Source organism: Rattus norvegicus, chromosome 14, assembly GCF_036323735.1.
Source record: "Rattus norvegicus strain BN/NHsdMcwi chromosome 14, GRCr8, whole genome shotgun sequence".
Classification (NCBI taxonomy): domain Eukaryota; kingdom Metazoa; phylum Chordata; class Mammalia; order Rodentia; family Muridae; genus Rattus; species Rattus norvegicus.
In genome coordinates, this window is record NC_086032.1 from 9164919 (window position 1) to 9184738 (window position 19820).

The following is a 19820-nucleotide window of genomic DNA, read 5'->3' on the forward strand; positions in this document are numbered from 1 at the left end:
ACAGACACCCTACAAGTTGATGCTGTCTTGATGTTTTATTGAAGCCTGGGGGCCGGGCAGTCCCACAGCTTTTCCGCTGCCTCCTCATGGAAGTCCGCTCTTCAGTGCGCCCGCCTCATCTTCCCGCTTGCAGGTCCTTCGCCGACAGGGAGCACTGCCAAGACCGCCACAGTGCGTTGAGGTTAAATTTTACCTCTCGAGACTCCTACCACCGCTCATGCGTGCTGCCCGCTGGTGCTGCCCGCTGGTGCTGCATGCTGGTGCTGCCCGCTGGAGCCGGCCGGTTCTTTCTGACTGTAGTTTTCACACTTTCGCAGCAGGAGTTTCTCTTTTCTATGCTGAGCTCTGTAACTTCAGTCCTCTTCTCAGGGTCGCCGTTGTGCTTCTGTTTGTGTGGGTGAAGCCTTTACAGCAATTTGGGGTTATGTCCTTGGTCACAACTGTATAAATTGCTCAGCTCTTTAAAACTTCATTGTTGCCATACTGTGCTGGCTGGTCTTGTGTCAACCTGACTCACAGCTAGAGTTAGCTCAGTGGAGAAAATGCTTCTGGAAGATCGGCTGTTTCATGTTTTCTTAATTAGCGATTGTTGGGGGAGGGCCCAGCCCATTTGGGTGGTCACGTCCCTGGGCTGGTGGTCCAGCAAGCAAGCTGAGTAAACGGGTAAACAGCACCCTCCATGGCCTCCACATCAGCTCCTGCCTCCAGGTCCCTGCCCTGTGTGAGTTCCTGCCCTGACTCCCTGCAGTGATGGACAGCAGTGTGGAAGTGTAAGCCCCAAACCTCAGTTGCTTTTTGGCCCTGCTGTTTTGTTACAGCATTAGAACCCTAACTAAGACAGTTATTCACATACATGAAGCAGAATTGCTTTAAAAACCCCTCTTTCTCATGTTTTTGAGTGGTGCTCATATATGAGCGTTGCCTGACTTGATCTTTGCAGTGATCTATGATGGAGACATTTTGAGTGGTTACAGATACAGCGTTCTGTATTCTGTATCCCAGTAGACAAGGTGTTCTTGGATGGGTAGGAATGCCCCTGCCTCTGCTCCTGCCCGAGAGAACTAAAGGCAGCCCAGCACACAGGCTGTGCGTAGGAACACTTTCTTCCTTCTGTGCTGCTTTGGAAATTAACCCTATTTCCAGGCCTGGCAAAGTGCATATTTCTTACCTTGACACAGGAATATCACCAAGTTAAGGCCAGCCTAGACTACGTAGTGAAATCCTACCTCAAAAACTATAGGAAGAGGGGCTGGAGAGATGGCTCAGTGGTTAGAGCACTGGCTGCTCTTCCAGAGGACTTGGGTTCATGCTCCCGAACCCGTACGGCCATCACAACACCCGTAACTCCATCTCAGCAATTTGGGCAACTCTTCTGGCTTCCAGGAACCATGGTGTGTACATGTACATGCAGACAAAACACCCATACACGTTAGTTAATTAACTAATTTAAACAAAAAATACAGGAGGGAAAACCACAGGCAGGGGAGGGGTAAGGGATCCGCGCTGTTCACCGGAGGGCCTTAGAACTTCTGTCTGCAGCACTGATGAGCTTTTAAAGCACGCTAAATCAAACAGTCTGCAGAGCTGACTAAATGCATGCTGAGCAGAACAGTTTCAAGAGCTAATTCAATTTTTGCAAAATTTTCTGAAATTTTATAGGTTATAAATTAAGCGTAAGTGCCTGAGTGGAACGTGGGAAAGCGCTTTGTGTGTGGTGCACTGAACGCTGTGATCGGCTAAAACGGTTTTTATGGAATTCCTCGGCTTCGTTCACTGAAATCACTGGTTCTAAAGTGGGCGTTTTTCATTCTCAAAGTTTTAGTTCTGGCGTTAGGTATCAGTGTGTCAGGACTCGGGGCAGACATAAAACGCTGGCAGCTCCGTAGCCTAGAACATCTGGCCTCATGACTGCGTTTTAATTGCAGATGCTGCTGCATGAAAAGGCAGAGGCGTTGCAGGAAGAAGCAGAAGAGTTGCTGAGATTGCCTGCTGACCTCCCTGGGCTGGGGGGTCCCGGCTCTGAAAGGGCAGGAAGCCATGCTGGGGACCTGGCTCTGCGATAGGGCATTGCTGAGATGCCTCAGGCCCTGTGTTAAAGCCTCAGTGCCTCCAAGAAAGCTAGGGCTGGCGGGGCGTGAAGTGCATGGCGGTAAGCTGTATTCCAGCACTTGGGAGGCAGAGGGATGGTGAGTGTCAAAGGACGGCTTCAGCTACTCAGAGTTGGAGGCTAGCCTGGGCTACATAAGTCCCTCTCAGAAAGCAAAACTGTGCAGCTGTCTGATGTATGTTTTTTAATTTGACTTATTTATTATATATCTTATTATTGAAAAATCCCCTGTGTTAGTGAAATCTATTTTAATTATACATTAAAACCCGTGGATGAACTTTTAGAAGGCAGCCTGGATGATTTAGTCTGCGACCGCCGCTAACTGCTGAGCCGCCCACTGATAGCACATTTCTCCCATTCCTGTACATTGTTTTCCTCTCGGAGGTCCTCAGCATCCCGCCGGGCCTTCTGGTGAGATCTTTCCCCCAGTGTCTTGTTCTTGCTAACATGTACTGACTGACATGTGCTGACACGTGCTGACACCTGCTCACATGTGCTGTCACATGGTGACTCCTGCTGACACATGGTGACACCTGCTGGTGTGCTGACACATGCTGACACTTGGTGACACCTATTGACGTGTGCTAACACATGCTTATACATGCTGATACATGCTGACACATGCTGATACATGCTGACACGTGCTGATACATGCTGACACGTGCTGATACATGCTGACATATGCTGACACATGCTAATACATGCTAACGTGCTGATACATGCTGACACCTGCTGTGATGCTGTGTTGTAAACTCAGCTTTCACCCTCATTTCTCTGATCAGTTTGCACCAAAGTTACCAGAACCCTGTGTGTCCTAACTGATGCAGTTATTACCACTATATAAAAAATGTTAATATACTTCTAGTACCAAATCAAATACTCAAACCCTACTCTATGAAGTTACTCCATACTCATCCATGTAGCCCTTTCATGGCACTCCCCACTGTAAACATTATGTTTTTTTTTCTTTTTTGTTAATACTTTCAAGAGTGTCTGACGTTTATACTAATCACATTCGTGGGCCACCTAGCATCCACCACAGATCACAGAGCAAGAATGTCTGTGGGAAGAACCACATTAACAATTTGAAGAATCTATTTTTATAAACTTTATTGTTGAAAAAAACAACTTGCAAATACATACACCAAAAATAACCAGAACAAAATCTTTTCATGAATCCCTTAAGTACAAGGTTTCCTTCATCAGAACCGTAGTGAAAAAGGACTAATCTAGGACCCCTGAGAGACTCAGTGGTCAGGAGCACTGGCCGCTCCTGCAGAGGACTCACATGGCAGCTCACAGCCACCCATAACCAACCCCAGGGGATCCACTCCCCCATTCTGGTCTCCACTCACTGTGGTGCACACACCTGCAGGCAAAACACCCATGCGCATTAAATAAAAACACGAGTTGAGAGCTGTTTGGCAGCAAAGCCAGGATAAGGAACGATGGGACCCAGCAACATGGCAAGCATTGGGTAAGTTCTGATCACCTGAGCAACTTCTACTGGAAAGTTTTCCGAGGGGGTTCACGGCCACAGAGCGGGTTTTCAGGGAGGTGGAATGTTTCGGTCTCAGAGGAAACTGCTACACAACGCCTCCAGCCTTGTCTTTATCCTGGCGTTGCATCTCCTACTCATGTTCTGTCTCTAAACTTCTTCACCCATACCAAAGTCTCACGCGCTAATGGCTCAGGAGAAGCTTGGCCATCGCTGCGCATACTGTTTATGACAGCCAGACATAAGCTAGCCCGCTGGATGCTTTGACCATCTTCTGAGGGATGCTCCCGGTGGGGATATCCCTCTTCAGTTTTGTTACAGCTGGAAACCCCAACTTTATTTAGTTTTCCCAATGAGGTGGGGTTCTGGTGTGCTCAGTAATCAGTAAGAGAGAGCTTTATAATTTAAAATTAGTTTACTAACTTAAAGGTGGAGGGGGAGTGGGAGGGAGAGGGGTTCCTTCACAGTAGCTAGAACGCCTATCTGTATCGGCAGGTCCAGAGCAGCACCCGTCAGTGTTGTCTGGGCTGCAGCAGATGTGGCGGTGAGGACAGCCTGTCTCCTAAGTCTCAAAGGCCCCGTGTTGAAGGTTTGGTGTTCAGGTGACTAAGGAACTATTGACAAGTATTGGGGCCCTTTGGAGGTGATGCCTATCAGAAGTGAATTAAGACACCAGAGATGCACATGTCATGGGGGTATTGAGTCCCTGACTCCTCTGATGTGCACCCACCATGACATCCTGTGCCACCAAACACCCAAAGCCAAGTGGCCTCATGGCCTGCAAAGCCATGAACTGAATAAACCGTCCCGTTTTAAGCTGGCTCATTTCAGGTATTTGTTACCATAGTGCAAACATGGGCATTAGGCTGTAGAGATAGCAAAAGCCTGAAGGAAGTAAAACAACTTAATTCTGGAAAAGAATAGAAGGGCACATCGGTCGGCAGGGAATACAGACCCAGGCGCATTTCAGAGTTTATGACAAGTGTGGCTTCGCTTCCGTGTGGTGGAAATCTAATGATAACCTACACAGAACCCTGGGGCTGTGGGCAGCAGCAGGCACATGTAAGGGCAGCTAGAACCAGAGACCATGGCCATCGGTGCTTTCGGCCTTTTCCTCGTCTGTCAGCTCTTAGACTGACTTCATTTGTGACTTCAAGATCGAAGCACAGTGGCCCCCACTGCCAGAGCCCTGGGATGGTTCTTCCTGGCCAAGGGCATGGCCATGCCCTACCCATTTGCCAGGGTTCCAGTTTGAGCTTTCGGAAGAAGGCAAGGAGCATGGACAGTAGAAAAGCGGGTAAGTCAGTCAATTGTGTTAGAACGAAGACTGCCTTGGTATTAAAGATCCAGATATGGAAACCCAACAGTGTTGCCCGGCTCTGAAGATCTGGGATTATACTTCACGTTCATATGAGGATCGAAACCTAAGCATGCAAGCAATCCCAAATGCCATCGCGTGTCCAATCCCCTTTTCAGAATATTATTTTTATGTGTACGAGTGTCTCGTCTGCATGTATGGAAGTATACCATGTGTATGCCTGCTGTCTGCAGACGTCAGGAAAAGGGTCTCATACACCCTGGAACTGGAGCTATGGTGGTCGTGAACCACCGTGTGGGTGCTGGGAACCCAACCTGTATCCCCAGCAAGAACAAGGCTCTCACCTGTGGAGCCATCTCCAGCCCTCAGGCTTTCTTTTTTTGCTTTTGTGGGTTTTGTTACAACTACAGAGGCAGGGTACACACCACAGTGCATGTGTGTGGAGGTCAGAGGACAGCTCTGCAGGGTCCTCTTTCCTCTTCACTGGGTCCCGGAGACTGAACTCAAGTCATCAGGCTTGGGCAGCAAATGGTTTTCCCTACTGACCTGTCTCAACAGCCCAGGTCGTCCTCTTCCTCCTCTTCCTCCTCCTCCTCCTCCTCATCTTTCTCTTTCCCCTCCCTCCCTCCCTTCCCCCTCCTCTTCCTCCTTCTTCTTCCTCCTCCTCCCCTTCCTCCCCCTTCCTCTTCTTCCTCCTCCTCCCCTTCCTTCCCCTTCCTCCTCCCCCTCCTTCTTCTTCCTGTCAGCCATGTTTCTATGGTACCTAACCCCACCGAGCTCTTTCTAATCACCAAGATTCTTTTGCCTTACACTGTAAGTTTAGACACCAAAATAAGACTTGCTCACTGTGGCCTCTGACGTCCATCCCATTCTGACAAGAGTAACACCAAGGGCACAGGACTGCTATACTCGGTTTTCTTTGGCAACCTCCAGTGACATATAATTATATTGACAAGTGTGTATTTTTCTTATTACTTTCCTTGACTAGAAATAGGGACCCCATACCTCGCTGGCCTTGGGCTTCCAGTGTACTAAACACTTTGCATTAAATCATCTTGAATATTCTTCCTGCAGACATCTGAGACCTTACCTTATACTCTGTCAAAAAAAAAAAAAAAAAAAAAGGTGTGGCTTGCCCAGAAGTCTGAGAGTCTCACTATGTTCCTCTGACTGGTGTAGAACTTGCTGTGTAGACCAGGATGGATTCAACCTCAAAGAGTACCACCCGCTCGACCTCTGCCTCCTGAGTGCTGGGATCAAAGGTGTCTGCCACCATGCCAGCTCCTTTTGGTTTTTGGTTTTCCTTAATAGGTTTCTAAGCTTGCTCATTCCCTCTCTCTCTCTCTCTCTCTCTCTCTCTCTCTCTCTCTCTCTCTCTCTCTGTCTCTCTCTCTCTCTGTCTCTGTCTCAGTCTCTCTGTCTGTCTCTGTCTCTCTCTGTCTCTCTGTCTCTGTCTCTGTCTCAGTCTCTCTGTCTCTGTCTGTCTGTCTCTGTCTCTCTGTCTCTCTCTGTCTTTCTTTCTGTCTCAGTCTCTCTGTCTGTCTCTCTCTGTCTGTCTCTGTCGCTCTGTCTCTGTCTCTGTTTCTCTGTCTGTCTCTGTCTCTGTGTGTGTGTGTGTGTGTGTGTGTGTGTGTGTGTGTGTATGTGTGTGTGTGTGCATTGTCCAAATGTGGGTCTCCGTGTGAGTTGCCTCCTACTCTAAGACGAGGGTTGAGGGAGCACTGCTCTATTGTCATGTCATCAGGTGTCATTTTGTGCTGTTTCTTCAGGAGAATAGTAATGGGCTGTCCATGGGCCCATGACTTTTCTAGTCTCTGTTTCTTGACCACTTTAGCAGTATCCAATATGGGTTCCATCCCTTGGAGTGGACCTTAGATCCAATCAGAAAATGGTTGTTTACTGCACAGGTACGTCTTGTCGCAGGTCACAGGGTTGGCATTTTGGCGATACTGTTGATTAAGATTCTCATTCACAATGAACATGCAGCGCTCGGTGGTTTCTCCGGGTAAATGACACGTAAGTGTTGTATTCAGGAACAGGATCTTATCACCAGGGTGCACAGAGCAACCACGAGCTCGCAGATAGCCTATGATGTCTGGGAGGGCCCATGGGACTCCTGTGGCCAACGAGTCAACAAGAAGTGACCATTCCTGGCCCTGGAGGTTTTACTTTGTGTCTTAAGATATTTAACTGGGATATTTTCTCCCCTATTTTCTGACGACTTCTGAAGCTTTTCTGAAGCTTCTACAGTAGCAGGTTTCCATGTGGCGTTGTTGTTGTTTTTGTTGTTGCTGCTGTTGTTACTTGTCCCTCCCATAGCTCCTCCTTTACCCTTCTGCCCCACCCTTCCCTAGTAAATCCTATTGTGGTTTCCCCTTTGTCTCTCCATAATGACATAGTCTATTTCCCCTCCCTTGCAGAGACTCTCCTCCCTCCAGTTCCTTACCAGTTACCCCATCTCTGTGATTATTCAGACTGTAGCCCGTAAATCAAAAGCTTAAAATCTAGCATCCACATAGAAGAGAAAATAAGCAATGTTTGTCTTTTTGGGTCTGGGTTAGCTCGTGCAGCATGATTTTTTTTTCTAGCTCCATTCATTTCCCTACGGATTTCATAATTTCACTCTTAAAGATTTGTTTTTATAGGGGCTGGAGAGATGGCTCAGTGGTTAAGAGCACTGACTGCTCTTCCAGAGGTCCTGAGTTCAAATCCCAGCAACCACATGGTGGCGATCTGATGCCTTTGTCTGGTGTGTCTGAAGACAGCTTCAGTGTACTCGTATCAATAAAAATAAGTAAATCTTTTTTATTATTAATCATGTGCATATATGTACTTGCATGTAAATTCAGGACCCCACAGAGGCCAGCGCATTGAATGTCCCCAGAGCTGGAATGACAGGCAGTTGTGAACTGCCTAATGTGGGTGCTGGGAATTGTACTCAGGCCCTCTGGAAGATGAGTGTGTACTCTTAACTGCTAAGCCATCTTTCTACTCCCCTATAACTTTGCTTTTCTTAACAGCTGAGTAATATTCCATTGTATAAATATACCATGTTATCATAATGAAATGTATCCCACTTCATTACCCAGTCATCAGCTGGACATCTAGGCTGTTTCTGTTTCTGGTGATTATGCACAGAGCAGCAATGAAAACAGATAAGCAGTGTCTGTGCACTGAGACACAGTGTCCTTTGGGTATGTGCCTGGGAGTGGTAGAGTTGGATCTTGAGGTACAGCTATCCCTAGGATCCTAAGGAGCAGCCACACTGATTTCCACAGTGGCTGTTCAGCTCCTAGTCCCCCCAGCAAGTTTCTCAACATTTGTATTTCATCTTTTGAGAGTTTCCTGTTTCGTTCTCTGCCCCATTTTTAATTGGGTTGTTTTCTTGATGTCCAGTTTTATGTTGTTGTTGGTGGTGGTGGTGGTGTTTTGTTTTTTGATGTTGTTTGTTTCTTGTTGCTCTTTATATATTGCATCCCACACACACAGTCTCTCTCTTGAGCTGGTTCCACTCTCTGGAGGTAGCCCTCCTCGAGATATCTCATAGCTCTGGCATCTCTAGTATCTCGCCATCCCCAACACAACCTGGCCTTACCTTCACAGCTTCCCACACTGGCCTTGGGATTCCATCCTTGCTACAAGTTGCCTGGCCTCAGAGGCTTTCTGAAACCATGAAGGAAGAATCCACAACCCCTCCACTCTTGCGTCTTCCATGCTCCAAAGCCAACATCTCATGGATGGCACTGGCAGCTTGACTGGTGACTTGTAATGGATGTCCCAGACCCACGGCACAGTCTCAGCAGCTTTCTGTGCTGCTGCTGCTGTTGCTGCTGCTGCTGCTGCTGCTGCTGCTGCTGCTGCTGCTGCTGCTGCTTGGCTGAAACGGGACTCTTTAGGCCTCTGAATGGCCGGTTTCTAGGGGGTTTTAGGAGTCATCTACTCCATGACATCTCCTCAAAGCTATTTTTCTTTAAAATACAATATCATAGAAAGCAGATTCATATAGCTGTGAAAAATGTAACTAAGTAACATTGCATAAAAAGTAACAGCAACTTAAGTATAAAGAACCGACTGTCCTGGAGAGATGACTCAGTGGTTAAGAGCACTGGCTGCTCTTTGTAAGAACCAGGGTTCCATTCCAGGGGACCCAACACCCTCTATGTCCTCCATGGGCACCAGGCATGCATGTGATACACAGACACATAAGCAAGCAAAACACCCATACGCACACATTCAAAAACAAGAATAGGGCCGGGTGTAGTGCAAATCCCTTTAATCCCAACATCCAGGAGGCAGAGGCAGGTGGACGCCTGTGTTTGAAGCTAACCTGTTCTACTTAGTGAGACCCTGTTCAAAAAAAAAAAAAAAGAAAAAGATAGAGAAAAGAAGAGTTCGGTGGTGCTGGCACACGCCTTTGATCCCAGCACTCAGGAGGCAGAGGCCAGTGGAGTTTTGAGTTTGGGGCCAGCCTGGTCTATAGAGCAAGTTCCAGGACAGCCAGGGCTACACAGAGAAACCCTGTCTCAAAAAACAACATCAGAAATAGAAAGGAATAGGAGGAGGAAGAAAAGGGAGGAGGATGGAGAGGAGGAAGAAGAGGAGGAGGGAGGGGGAGGGGAGGAGGAGGAGCCAGAAACCATAGGAGCCATTACAACATTATATACTGGATGTATTGGTTACATGCATTACTCTATGATTACATAAAAAGGGAAAAGTCCTAGGCAATAGACATCTCTATGAAAAGCCCAATAACATACTAGTTTGAGTGCATAAGCTGGTAAGCATTTTGAAGATTATAATAAAAGTCTACAGTATGGCCTAGAATTGACGAAGGAACTTGACATAATTTTGCTGGCATTTGTCAAGGTCACTTGGAAACCCAATGCAAAGAGCTAAATGCATCTTACAAAACACAAGCAGTCGAGATACAGTAAGCCTGATTCTGACGTTACACGGAACAAAAACGAGGTGGGCTATATTGTTCTCGTTTCTCTCCGGTGCAGTAAAGCACGAATACACGAACCGTGAGCCGTGGCAGGAACAAAATTAGTCAGGGTGAGGAAGATAAATTCCTTGTGTACTAGGGTGAGTGAATTGGGAGGTGGAGTGTTTGAAAGGGGGCTGTGAAAGAGATGGGCCGTGAAATAGATGCTAGAGGAGCAGGGGAACTTCGAGCGTCTGTGATAAATCAAGAGAAAGGCATTTGCAGGGGAGGGAGGAGAAGGAAGGGAGGGAGAAGGAAGGGAGAGGGAGAGTAGGTGCTGTCCCAGCTGAGGTGCATAAAAGGGGCAATGAGCCACACCATCTGTATCCTGCATTCTTAAAACAGTCACGAGAAACCCAGAAGGTCCAAGGTTTGTGCTGAGCCGTCTCTGCTCTCATCTGGTGTCCCCTGTGATCTAGGGAAGACAGGGAGATGACAGATGTGACCACAATGCTGGCAGAACCATCTGGAGATTAAGTTCATAACCTCGGCCTTCTTAGCTCTGTGGACTAAATGTATGCACCCCTCCGCCAGGGGTAAAGCTGGACGATAGCTACGACACTGTGTGAACCATTAGGTGACCAGGCTAACCCACTGCGAGGGCCAATGAAGACACCAGGGCTCACTTCCCTGAGGGCAGGGGACTGAGGGAGTCAGGTGGGGACAAGTGGGGGCTTGGGCACGGACTGGTGTGCTGACCGGTGCTTGCTTGCTTGGAGCAGAAGCAAACTTGTCAGAGCCTTTTGGCTTGATAGGAGGTGACTGAGCAAGCTGGAGGCAGATGCTGACAGCTGGGAGGAGTTAGTTCCTGAATGTCAGCATTTCTAAAAGACTCTGAAATCCTAAAGGCAACAGACGAGAGACTCTGTGCATGCATGTGGGAGAGAGTGCATATATGAGTATGTGTGAGCAAGTGTATGTGTGTATGTATTATGTGTGTGAGTATGTGTGAGTGAATGTGTGTATATGTGTGTCAGTGTATGTGGGTGTAGATGGGTGTGAGTATGTGTATGTGTGTGAGTGTGTGTATATGAGTAAATGTATGTATTTCTGTGTGTCAGTCAATGTGTGTATGGGGGTATGTATGTGGGTGTGTGTATGTTTGTGAGTCTGTGTGTGTGAGTATATGTGTATATGTATGTGTCAGTGAATATGTGTCGGTGTGTGTATGTGGGTGTATGTTTGTGAGTCTATGTGTGTGAGTATATATGCGAGTGTGTGTATGAGCGAATGTGTGTAAGTATGTATGTGTGTGTATATGAATGAATGTGTATATATATGTGTATGTCAGTGAGTGTATGTATATGTGAGTGTGTGTATGTTTGAGAGACTGGGTATGTGTGTGAGTGTATGTGTGAGTGTGTGTGTGAGTGTGTGTATGTGTGTGACTCTGTATATGTGTGTGTATTTGTGTATGTGTATGTTTGGGTGTATATGTGAGTGTGTATAGTGTGTGACTCTGTATATGTGTGTGTATTTGTGTGTATGTGTACGTTCGTGTGTATACATGTGAGTGTTTATGTGTGTGAGTGTGTGTGTGAATGTGTGTGAATGTGGTGTGTGTCAATGTGGTGTGTAAGTGTGTGAGTGTAAATGTGTGTGTGTGTGTGCGTGCGTGTGTTAGAAGATCAGCAGAGTGGAAGAAAGGGGCTGGACAGCAGCCCAGCTCTCTAAAGGAACCATCCTAGGTTTATCTCTCAGCAGATTTAGCTGGAACAGAATCCCAGCAAAGCTCTGAGCTTCACCACACAGGCATTTTAAGAGGAGCTGGGTTTATCTGAGAAGCAGCGGCGTGTGCCGTTAGATGCTGTGCTGACTTTTAGTGAATGGCAAAATCATTCATTACTTTCAGACTGAAGCTGGGAGCCCCTGTCCAAAGTTTCGTCAAGGGAGTCTTTGCTCTCTTCCAATCTGAATGCCGAATGTTCTGCTTAGATCATTGTTTAAAATGACCTCACTAAGACCCACGCTGCCTTCTCTATCACAAGCCTGGGTATCCACCTCAGTGTCTGCTCTTCTCTCTTGTACAGTCACAGGGAAAACGGGGACATTTGGCAACTGTTCTAGCAGCCGGCATAGCTCTTTGGTTCCACTTTCAAGAGTTCTGCAGCAGCCTCTAGAAGCCGGGTGACCTTGAAAAAGCTTCCTGTGCACATCGCTTGGACCTGAGCAGGTGCAGTTTGGAATGACTTCAAGAGGGACTGAACTTTTATAGGCAACAGCCTGCATTTAGCTGGCCCTCCCTGTGCGGACTTACTAAATCAAAATTAAATGTTAATGGCGGCAGTGTCTGTGCCCCTCTGCTGGGGAAATGCAGAGAGAGGAGACTCTAACAGCTGTCAGTAATGGGGTCACTGCCTCCTCTGAGCCTGGGCTGTTAGGATTCACACCAACACCTAATAATCACCCACCTCTGTGAAATACTCCCTTCTGTCACCATGTCTGACTGGACGAGTGCGTTCTTCAGAGGCTGAGGGTCCTTGAGAGAAGCGCGGAGGAAGGGACAGATGCTAATAGAAAACAGACGTAAAACAGCAGAGCGGTCCTTCGCCCCTCACAGTGGTGTCACTCCCAGGAAGCCCTGAAGCTGCCTTGCAGCACCGTGAGGAGCACATTCTCCAGGGCTGCCAGCTTCCCCACAGGCCTAGAAGATGTGCTTTCCGTGTCTTTTCCTACAAAATGAGAACATCCTATCATTCTGCAAAAACGTTCTCGTCAGTGGAACCGAGAGATTCTTGTCCCTCATTTATCCTGAATGTATGATCACAGGCTATGAACCCCCAAGGACTCAAGGTTCCATTCACAAATAACGGCTGGCTGGATTCCAGTGTCTGTTGTAGGCCACCGAGGAGTGGATTTCAGTGGCATATGGCGAGTGAGGAGTGTGGGTCCCGGCCTTGGGGACAGCCCTGGGTCTTCTGCGTGACTGTTTCACTGGTGACTCAAGTGGCTCTGAGACATGAACTCCAGCCCAGGTCTCTTAAATCAACAAGGGAATTTTACTGCGGTCAGTAGAGTTCTCATGGATTTAAAAAGAGAAAAAGAAAGAGGGGAGGGTGGAGAGGGCGGAGGAAGAGGAGAAAGGAAAGAGGAAGCCGCAGCAGCTGTGCTTGCTTCTGAGGCAGTGCTGTCAGCCCAGCTGATGGAATAGAGCGGAGCCAGGAGCGAACAGTGGGGTTTGTTCTGTGCAGCTCCCGTTCCTTCAACCCAGGATACTTGTAAGAGGCCTGTGGAAAACGGTCATACGTGACTACCGGAAAGGACACGGACTAGGCGTGGTGGCCGGCAAGTTTGAGTTAGCTCCATCCACATAGCAAGTTCTAGGCCAGGCAGGGCTACATGGTGGGACCCTGCCTAAAAGAACACAAACTTAACTCTTTACTGGCTGGAAGGATGGTCCAGGGGTTGAGAGGACTTGCTGCTCTTAAAGAGAACCCGACCAAGTTCAGTTCCTACCCATCACATCCAGAGGCTCACAACGATCCATAACTCCAGCTCGAGGCTGTCCAGTGTCCTCTTCTGGCCTCTATGCTCACCCTCGATCATGTGTACATAGCCACAAACATACCACACCACACCACACACACACACACCACACACACACACACCACACACACACACCACACCACACCATACACACACACCACATACCACACACACACCACACACACACACCACATACCACACACACACCACACACACACACAGACATACACACCACACACACACACACACACCACACACACACACCACACACACACACCACACACACACACCACACACCACACACACACAGACATACACACCACACACACAGACATACACACCACACACACATAATTAATAATAAACCTCAGAACCCTGGTGTTTGGGGCCATGCTGAGTCTCAGAGATTGATCCTCCCAGAACATCTGTGGAGGGCGTTGCTAAGTGACTTGATCTAAAGGAAAGGACAAGGTCCTCAGAGCAGCAAAGAATGGAGGTCCTTCTGATCCTGCCTTGCTCCTCCCTCACGAGCTAGGAGACGCTCTTTGGAATTCCCTCAAGTTCTGCATTAAGGCAGGCCACACAGGAGAACACACTGCCTGCACCCCAACCGCCCAGCCATCTCAGTCTAGCTCAGAAAAGAAGGCAGAGAGACGGAGTCACCTGGGATGGACCTCACCCACGAAGTAATGTCAGCCCCTTAAACTCATTCAGATTGCAACGAGGAGCATCTCACAAGCGCTGCCTCTGACGACCTTCACTCACCCTCACCCACAGGCCCTCCACACTGTCCACATCTCCCACCTCGCCCTCCCTGAGGGAGCAGGGAGGCAAACTCGTGAGGCATCGTGCTACAGGTCTTACACTGTCATCGCCTTTCTGCGAATAAAACAAAAAAGGTAGGGTCCTTGTTCCAGTCAATCTTTGTCATTTCGCTGAAATTCTACATCAGAGAAGAAAATTAAGGTTACATTAGGGGCAGGAGAGGAGTCTGTCTGTAGGGCTGGACCGTACATGGTCTTCTGTGTTGTCTGTGAAGAGCTACATTAAGGCCGTGGGCCACCAAGTATTCCCACAACACACCTCAGTCAGGCCGGGCTATGGTGGAATTTTAGACAGATTGGCCTTCCAGACCTCGCTGGGGCCCAACCTGTCTGTGTGTCTTGATGACTGTCTACCACGAGCCAGTGGGGTCAGGTCCTCTGGAGTTAGAGGCAGTGTGCACCACTTATATACGCGCTGAGAACTTGACCTCAGTCCTCCTGGAGAACATCGTGTGTTTTTAACCATTGAGACATTTCTCCAGCCCTAGACCTCACTGCTGCTGTGACCTATCCCTCAGGTTCACTCACTTTTCTCCTTAACCGCCCACTCTTCCTCAGACCTCTGCACAAAAGCTCACACTTAACCCCGTTTCTCTGGGCTTTCACTTTCTGAAGGCTCACATGTCCCATAAAACTGCTCAAATGAGCTGTCGTGCTTCTGTCTTATTACTTTGTTTGTCCTAGGCGTGTGAGGCATGGACATTGTGACATTGAGGGAAAGATGCTACTGTTTCTCCCTTATGTCTTTCTACTAATTGCATAGTTTGGATCTTAAATGGCCCCCAAAGGCCCACGTATTAAAGTCTTAGTCTCCGGCATGTTGCTATTAGGAGGTAATGGAGTGGTACCTCGTTGTGAGGTGTTTGGGTAATTAAAGGTATGCCTTAAAGGAAATCGTAGGCCTCAGGTCTCTACCTCTCTCTCTCTCTCTCTCTCTCTTTCTCTCTCTCTCTCTCTCTCTCTCTCTGTCTCTCTCTGTCTCTGTCTCTGTCTCTCTCTCTCTCTCTCTCTCTCTCTCTCTCTCTCCAGCCTCGAGATGAGCAACTTTACTGTACTACGAGCCCCCACCATGACAGGGTGGACAGGATGGTATACAACAGGACCGAAAGGAGCAGATCCAGTCAGTCATTCGAGGACCAAACGTTCCAAAACCACAAATCAAAACAAACCTTGGCCAGGCACAGTGGGGTATGCCTACTTAGGAGGACAAGGCCAAGAGTCCTTGGCCTTAGGAGGACAAGTCCCAGACCAGCCTCTACCTCGGAGTGAGGCCTCCCATCTCAGAGAGCAAGAAAGGCAGGGACAAGTCAGCAAGACAGTATGTTCCCGGCACGTGGGAGACTCCAAGCTCAGTAGCAAGCTCTGACACACGCGAATCCCATCATCTTTCTAAACTGATTGTCTAAGTCGATTTACGACAGTGATGGAAAACTAACACAACCCCCAACACACACACGTGCACACACACATGCACACACACATGCACACACACACATACTTTTTTTAAAATAAAAATGTTCATCTTTTATTAGCAGGAGGTTTGCTTAAAAAATAATTCCCACGGCTACAAAAGGTAGCGATTAACTGTTCAGCTGCAAAACAAGTCAAGAAAAATGAGCCGGGGGTGGGAGGTGAGGGGGAGCAAATGTCGCCCCTTGCAGAGACCTCGGAACTCCAAGCGAAGGCCTTCCATCCTGTTCGCTCACACCGGTCAGAGAACAGGAACGCTGCCTAACCGTCAGCGCTTACACAGTGGTGCAAATTCGGACTAAAGGTATGAGAAAAAGACAAGAAGTAGTGACTTAACTGGGGTGACCCAGAACAGGTCTTGCCTATCTTACACCATTAATGTCCCTTGTCATTTACTTAGTGTGATTGTGCGAGAAAAGCTCTGCTATGTGGAGAAAACAAAGTCACCCATTAAAAATTTAGAACACGGAGAACGTTTAAAAATTTCCCCCATCCAGAAATAATTCATGCTGACACCAGCACTCGGTCATTCTGGTTTGCTTTAAACATACACACTTTTACAATGCGCTCGACTGTCCCCCTAATTACTGGTCCTGCATGAGGGAATGAGGTCACAGTGGCATCTTAGAGTGCGACAGTTGCCACAAGTTTATGAGAGCACCAATGTCACACCTCTCAGGTGACATCCTCCACCTTCAGATAATGGCGATCTGGGATGGTGTTTGTACACAGCAAACCTGTTATGTTGATGTGAAAAAACCAGAAAGAGGAAACCTCTGCCTCAGTGGGAAAAAAGGTGGGTGCCTCCCAAGGACTGACACATGAAGTTGATCTGTGATCTCCACAGGCAGAGTGCATGCTTGCACACGTGTGTACACACAGACACAGGCACAGACACACAGGCACACACATACATGCACATACATACATGCACATGCATACACACATGCACACATATATAGCACACAGACTCACAAGCACAAATGCACATACATATATGCACATAACACACATATGCATGCACACACACAGATACACATACATACAAGTGCACACACAAGAAGACATGTTGGACTGGGCCATGCACACATACAATACACACACGAGTATGCATACACACACGAGTATGCATGCACACACACACACATACACACACACACACACACACACATGCGCGCACTCACATAAAAGACATGTGGGGGGGGGCTGGGGATTTAGCTCAGTGGTAGAGCGCTTACCTAGGAAGCGCAAGGCCCTGGGTTCGGTCCCCAGCTCCGAAAAAAAGAACCAAAAAAAAAAAAAAAAAGACATGTGGGACTGGGCCAAGCTGGTCAGATATGTGTTCAAGGCAGGCCATTCAGCTCCCCTTTCTGAGCCTAAGCTAACCAATCCAAAATGAGGGGAGAGGGCCCTATCTCAGATGTGCTGGTTTGAAAGAGAATGTCCCCCACAGGCTCGTAGATTTGAATGCTTGGTCACCAGGGAGTGGCGCTATTTGAAAAGATTAGGAGGCATGCCTTTGTTGGGAGGAAGTGTATCACTGGGGTAGGCTTTGAGGTTTCAAAAGTCCTAGCTACTTCAAGTGCCTCACTCTCTTCCTGCTGCCTGCTGACCCAGATGTAGAACTCTCAGCTCCATCCCCAGCACCATGTCTGCCTACATGCCACATGATGACGATGGACTAATCTGAAACTGTAAGCTAGTCCCAATTAAATGGGGTTTTTATATGAGTTGCCGTGGTCATGATGTGTCTTCACAGTGACAGAACACTAAGACGCAAGGCCATAAAAACACTTCAAGTTCCAAGCCCTGCAGGGAAGTGGATTTCCCAGATGCCCTTCCCATGGGGAGGCTCCCCTCCCCTTCCCTCCCCTCCCCTCCCCTTCCCTCCCCTCCCCTCCCCTTCCCTCCCCTCCCCTCCCCTCCTCACCTCTCCCCTCCTCTCTCCTCTCCTCTCCTCTTCTCTCTCCCTCTCTCCCTCCGTGTGTGTGTATGTGTGTGCGAACTCGCGCAGAAGAAGCAGATGTGTGCACAAGTGTACTACCTCACTTTTAATGATTATTTACCTGTTGCTGCCTTTTATGGGTGAGATTTGAGATTTTCCATGCCTTTTAATTATTTAATAGTTGGAGGAAATGAACCTAATCAGGACCCCTAGATAGAAATAGTTTTGTGACTCCCCTTAGTAGAATGCATGGTCAGCATGCACCAGGACTTGGGTTCCTCCTTTCACCACACACACACACATACACACACACACACATACACACACACACACATACACACACACACGAATGCACACATACATGACATACATGTATGTGCAAGCAGAAAGAATGTCACATACAACGGCAGAGGCAGAGGGAGGGAGGGTGGGTCTATAATCCAAGATGGCCTCTTTGACCCTTGGACTTTGGTCTCTGAGTCCCCAGAACATGTTCTTGTTGTTTGAAACAATGCAGGTCAAAGCACTTTCTTACAGCTGTTCTAGGCTATAAATCCCCAGCGTCACTTTAGGGGGTGAGGATGCTCCTGCCGCCTTTTTCAGTCAGGTCTCCCCTCTGGGTCCTGAGACATCCTGCAGTCTTCATAACCTCACCTCTCTCCGTCTCTTCTCACCCTTTGCCCAGATCTCTCTTCCACCTGACTCTGAGGTCTCCTGTTTGGCTTTGCCATGCTACGTGTGGTAGCTTTCCAGAGAAGTAGAGCCTGGGACAGTATCTCAGGCCATGTTCTCTGAGGCTCCTCTCAGATGTATCCACCCGTGTATTTTTAAAATGCCTGATTTACAACTTCGCTCTCCTACCATAAAGCTTCATGAAGCTGCCTCTAGGTCAGAACATGGAACCCGGGGTAACCTGGCTCCCTGTTTCCAAGGCTGTGGCCACTCAAATTTGCCTCCAGAATAAACTATCTCTGTAAGAAACAGTAAAGACTTTTCTATCGGGTATTATAAGACCTGTTAATTCAGATATGTTTATCATCCTCTCTTTGTTACCCCCCACACACACTCACTCAATAAGACGTTTGTTCACACAGAGGCCCCACTACGTTCTCAGGTAAAGTGGCTTATCTCCTTCTGCTTTTCTTCCTTTGCCCTGATTCTTTTAAAACTAACAGCCTGTGAGGTCAGCCCCAGCCAAGGGGAAACACAGTCAACCACCTGCGTGGTTAGAATAAAAACCCATGACTTCCTGTCTCTGCAGGCTCCCCCTTCCGCATGCAGCCTCTGGATCAAGACTAAAGGTTTGTGGTCAGTTGAGTGGTGATCTCTTTTCTGCCACCCCAAACTTATCCTTAACCCCTTTGCTGTGCGAGCTGTGAGAGCCCTCGAAAAAGAGGTGACGGTGATTTCGCTCCTAAAATATGAAGGAAATGGACAAACGGACGTCCATGGAGCTTGTGATCAGCACTTAGGGTTGTTCGCTTGTTTGGAAAGCATTCTTTTTAATTAATTTATTTATTTATTTTATAATCATAGATTTCCGTTTCCCTAGCCTGTATGTCTGTGTGAAGGCATTGGAATCCCCTGGAACTGGAGTTACAGATTGTTGTGAGCCACCACGTGGGTGCTGGGAATTGACCCAGGTCCTCTGGAAGAGCAGCCAGTGCTCTTAACCCCTGAGCCCAAAGACAGCGTTTCTTGTTGTGCCGAAAATCATGAAGCTGAAACTTTAACATTTATGTTAACCATGTGACTTCTACCCACACAATAAAAGCAGACAACAAGCTAATTTCAGTCTCCGATTTTTTCTCTTCTTCATTACTGGTTTTGTTTGTTTTTGTTTCTTTGTTTGTTTGATTGATTGATTGTTTGTTGAGATAGACTGTGCCCTCGAACTTGTGTGGGTGAGATCGCCTTGGGCTCCGGACGCCCTGCCTTGACTCTCAGGAGGAGACCGCAGGTCTGTACGCGTCCGCATACTTAGCTTGGGCCTGCGTTATCCAGATGGCAGTGTGTCAGCTACAATCCAGACCCGGTGAACCGCTGTGATAGGGTTCTGTGGTGAGCTTATCTTAGGGCAGCAGATGGCACGCAGATTAGACTCTGACCGCTGGCTTTCGCTGTGGCAACCCGGGCTCTGCAGCTGCCGCTAGTGGGTGGATAGGGCGGACAACCACACGGCCGCTAC

General features: G+C 48.0%; 1 protein-coding gene across 5 annotated transcripts in view; it reads left to right on the plus strand.

The window, feature by feature from the left end:
* Window positions 1-2392, plus strand: part of Helq (helicase, POLQ-like) — a 44333-nt gene extending 41941 nt beyond the window's left edge. For 4 of the 5 annotated variants that reach the window (XM_063273324.1, XM_039092157.2, XM_008770040.3 and 1 more), the window contains one exon: window positions 1926-2390. In XM_063273324.1, coding sequence (XP_063129394.1) covers window positions 1926-2063 — 138 coding nt within the window. In that variant the 3' untranslated portion in view covers window positions 2064-2390. Of the gene's footprint in view, window positions 1-1925 lie in introns of all 5 variants that reach the window. The other variant, NM_001014134.2, reaches the window with a different exon arrangement.
* The last annotated feature ends 17428 nt before the right edge of the window (window positions 2393-19820 follow it).